Here is a 4,335-nt window from a genome sequence, read left to right on the forward strand (position 1 = left end):
TTAGTATTCATAAATATTTAGTAATTAATTAAATTAACTTTTATTTATTCTACATATATTGTTGGGCGATTTTGTAAGTATTAAAGATCTGTAAAAAGTGCGAATAAAAAGTTATTTAATGGCATCTTAAATGGAAAAGCGCACGTCCAATGTCCATATTCAACGAGTCATACTGAATCATATTTACAAATAGAGGATAATATAAAAATATATATAAAATATATATTATCCCTGCCTAAATGTTTATTTGCAGAGTACCATTAAATGCAATATTTGAACTATTCCAAAACCTTTAATTTAGTTATACAATTACTTATTGGTTTTATTTTATAGCCTTTTATATATTTATTTATTTATTTGGCCTTTATGGTTTTATGAGTGGCACTTGACAAAAGTTTAAACTTTTAGGTTTATATAACATTTAATGTGCTTTCAAACAGTCACTGTTGGGCCTTCAGATATTGCAGTGTAAAGGTCAAACTCTCGACAATGTTTATAGACACCATGCATCTTCTAAATTATCTTTTTAGTTTCGATTTAACTCGGTTGTTTACGTTCCAATCATAATACAACTAAACTACTCCGGACGCAAAATGATAAACCACAGTCACAATAAAACATTTTATTTTGATTATTGGTTTCTTATGCAAAATGCAATTTTATAATTCGTTTATAAAACACCGATTCTACGATTTTCCATCTAAATCAGACATCTATGCTCCTATACTATCGATGCTAAACCACGTGTCTTCGTGGTTTTTGTGTCCTTGGCCTCCTCAGCATTTCTGGATCTTTTCTTTTTGATTGCAATCCATTTCGTTGTCTTTATATCAGCATTGTCGTCACCGGAATTCTTGTCTTCAGCCTGGAAAAAAAAAAATCACTTTGCATTGATTTTGCACTCAACTAAGTTAACAAGTTTTTAGAAGCCTAAATGATAAACCCTTTCCTTGATAAAAGCAATGAGGTCGCAGTTACATTTAATTGTACGCCTTCTTTATTATCCATGGCAAAACAGCGCAACAAAAGTCCAAAGGAAACGTATGATTTAACCATGGTAAGTATACTCTATTCCTTTACCCGCCACACACAAAAATAAATAATCATTATAATAATTTAAACCCTAAATAAAGATGAATAAAGTATTTATCCTGTTTTTGTTGTTCCAGCTCCATTGTTTAAAAATATGATGTGAAGTGTGTAAAACATTATTGTTGCCTTTAACCAAATTGTTGTTGTCTGGACACATTTGAGTTGCAAACCTGACTTTCTTCACCTAATTCTCTATTTATTTATTTATTTATTTATTTATTTATTTATAAAGAAAAGAGTGAAGGTACAATTTACATAATGAAACCATGTTAGTAAGCTCAGACATTGCAGTCTTCAGTGAGAGATATAAAGCTTAAGATGAGAAAGACCTATGGATCACTGCGGGCCAGTTACACAGGGTAGCCGTAGTTGCGGTCACAACGAGGGAAGCAGTGAGGGTTCAGCCAGTGCTCCATATTGGTCTCTCGAGCCCTTTGCTCCAGCCTCTGCATATGTAGCATGTGTTCCTGAAATACACACAATGGACTCTGAATTCTATTGACATGGAGCTGAGTTCACTTATTGATTTAGGAATTTTGTTCTTAAAACCAGCAATGTGACCACAGATGCATATTCACAAAAACAAAGAATTGCAGGCTTTCATGCATGATGTTTGCATAAGCTTTGTTATTAAATATGTGAATAAAAGGAGTGGAGAGGTGGCTCCCCACCCTCATAGGTTCGTCGGGGTGTCCAGGCTTCTGTCTCTTAGTGCGGAGTAGCTGCTTTGCAAAGCTCTCCTTAATGATGGGGTTTGCATCTAGAAAAATGACATAACTGCATCAAGGTCACCTTTTCATACTTTAATTTCATGGTAACGACAGCATAATTTATTTATGTGACTAAATTTAACAAATAGATATAAACTGGTTCACAATTTAGGGGCTACATATGCTGTAAAAAAAAAAAAAAAAAGTCATGCATATTTTTATGCAAACAAATAAGAATTCAAAAAAAATATATATATGTATTAGCTACATGCAAATTTTCTTTTCTCTATTCTTCCTCAGGCGGCCATTCTGTCTTCTGAACCTTTATTCTTTCAGATTTCCTCGAGTCCTTTGGGGGTCTAATTTGTATGAATTTTGGCCTTTCTCTTTCCCTCTTTCTTCATCTATCTCCCTCTTTTCTCTCTCTTTCACACGGACACGCACGCACGCATACACATAGGCTACACTTCACTCACTTTCTCTCCTCCCTCCCCATTTCAACCCCTCCCTCCCTTTCCCAGCAGTGTTTCTCTATGGAAGAACACAAAGTACCCATTCATGATCGCGTCTCCCCGGGGAGCGCGCCCTAGCGCGCGCGTGACCCGGAGCTCTGACCCGCGAGGGGTATGAAAATGAGCCCGTTACGGTAAACACCAACGTGGCAGATAAACAGCCGAACAGCATTTAATACGTTTTTGCCATGTTAATCTATAATAAGATTATTTAATTATTAGAGGGCCGGAAAGTGCATGTAAAATTATTACATAATTTGAAAGACGAGAGTGTTCAGGTAAATATTTCAGCAGCTAAAGCAATATGCTGGATATGAATATAGGCCTAGGCAAAGCCTACATATAATGAACAATGACAATAGTTAGGCCTATAGGCTAAGAATGAAAATAATCTCACAGAACTTCATATTAAATTATTTTAGTCGTAGCTAAAAAAAAAAAAGAAAAAAAAAAAAAGCTATTTAGGCTACTTTCAAAGGCCTTGTATAGAAATGTATATATATATATATATATATATTTAAAGTTCTTATTTAGCATGAAAATAAAACTGAGTAAAACAGGTAGGCTATACCTGCATACAAAAGTCACAAGCCATAGTAAAAAAAGCTAAATAAAAAAACACAAACACAGTGATATGCAAATAGAACCCATGGTATAAGATACACAGGAAAAACGTACCAGTGGAGAAGGCCAATAAGACAACGCAAAAAAAGCATGCCAACAGCTTCATTTTCACTTCTGTCCGTCCTTGCCTCGGAATAACTGCACTTGAGTTTTTACCAAACTTATGAGGAGGAGAAATACATGGCAACGTCATTTAGAAGTTGCCCCCACCACAGCACCTCTGCTCACAGGCCACTGGATACAGATCCCATAGACGACTCCTGCCTGCACATCTGGATGAAGTAACAGACATATTCCACAAGATGTCGCCTTTACTTAAACTATAACGTCTGACTCTTAATTACGTCCTGGGTTAAAACACTTACGGTTAAAAAAGTGGCCGTGTGGTGTGGGTGCAAGAAATGTATGGATAAAAATATGGTGACAATGTTTCAGACATTATGGTGTATTTCTATCAACCTGGCCGAACTATCTGCTTCGCACCCGACAAGCATCCAGGTGGAAAACGATTAAATAAAAAAGGGTAGGCCTATTTCTATAAATGTTTTTATTTTTTAATTTTGTATTATAAACAGGAATTGACAGTGCACAGAAACCCAGACAAAACACCCTACAAAAAAAAACAACAACAAAAAAAAAAAAAACAGAATAACACAAGACAGACACACAAAAAAGAAAATAGCCTACCTAACAACATAAAAAAACAACATTAACAACATAATAAGATACATGACTAATTAAATAAAATAGTATCAAATGTAATGCGTCACACAGTGACGTTTTTTTCACGTAAATTATGAAGGGCTCATTTTGCTGTAAAAGTAGCCTACAAATACTTGTTCTTAAATATAGGCATATATATTTTCACCATAAATTACAAGATAGTCTAAGTGTAATAAATAAATAGGCTAAATAAATAATAACATGCTAAAATGTTTCCTTTTTTAAAAACACATTTCTACAGTGAATTGCCCTGAATATTGCCTCGAAAAATCAAATATAGGCCTAATTATAATAGGCTAATAATATAATTAACAGTTTTTTGTTGTTGTTGTTGTTTAAAAAAAAAAAAAGAAAGCATTTCGCATTGTTTCTGGTAAAATTACTAACATGTTTACAGTAGACTTATATCTAGTTCATTAAAAAAATAGCCTATTCATAAAACAGAAAGAAGAAGCAGAAGAAATAAATAAATATGTCTGGTTTTCCTTTATCCTTAGCATTCTTAATGTAAAATTTATAATTCTTAACTTTTTCACTATATCATTATGTTACCTCATTTATTATTTTTCTTTCTTCCAATACCTAACTGTCATGATCCTGGGACGCAGACTTCGCTTTTTGTCTCACGTATTGTGTTTCTATTGGTCACTGAAAATGATCCGTCATGGACCTAC

At 34.0% G+C, this 4,335-nt stretch overlaps 1 protein-coding gene across 1 annotated transcript; it reads right to left on the reverse strand.

Moving 5' to 3' along the window:
* Positions 1-359: 359 nt before the first annotated feature.
* cUnh17orf67 (chromosome Un C17orf67 homolog) lies at positions 360-3,210 on the reverse strand. Its single transcript, XM_084426724.1, has 4 exons — positions 2,993-3,210; positions 1,764-1,852; positions 1,422-1,559; positions 360-865 (listed from the first exon to the last, which is right to left on the reverse strand). Exons 1-3 carry the CDS (start codon positions 3,129-3,131, stop codon positions 1,443-1,445), a joined length of 345 nt encoding a protein of 114 aa, XP_084282850.1. The 5' UTR covers positions 3,132-3,210; the 3' UTR covers positions 360-865; positions 1,422-1,442.
* Positions 3,211-4,335: the final 1,125 nt, after the last annotated feature.

The sequence above is a fragment of the Rutilus rutilus genome (genome assembly GCF_951802725.1).
Source record: "Rutilus rutilus genome assembly, chromosome: 12".
NCBI classification, from domain to species: domain Eukaryota; kingdom Metazoa; phylum Chordata; class Actinopteri; order Cypriniformes; family Leuciscidae; genus Rutilus; species Rutilus rutilus.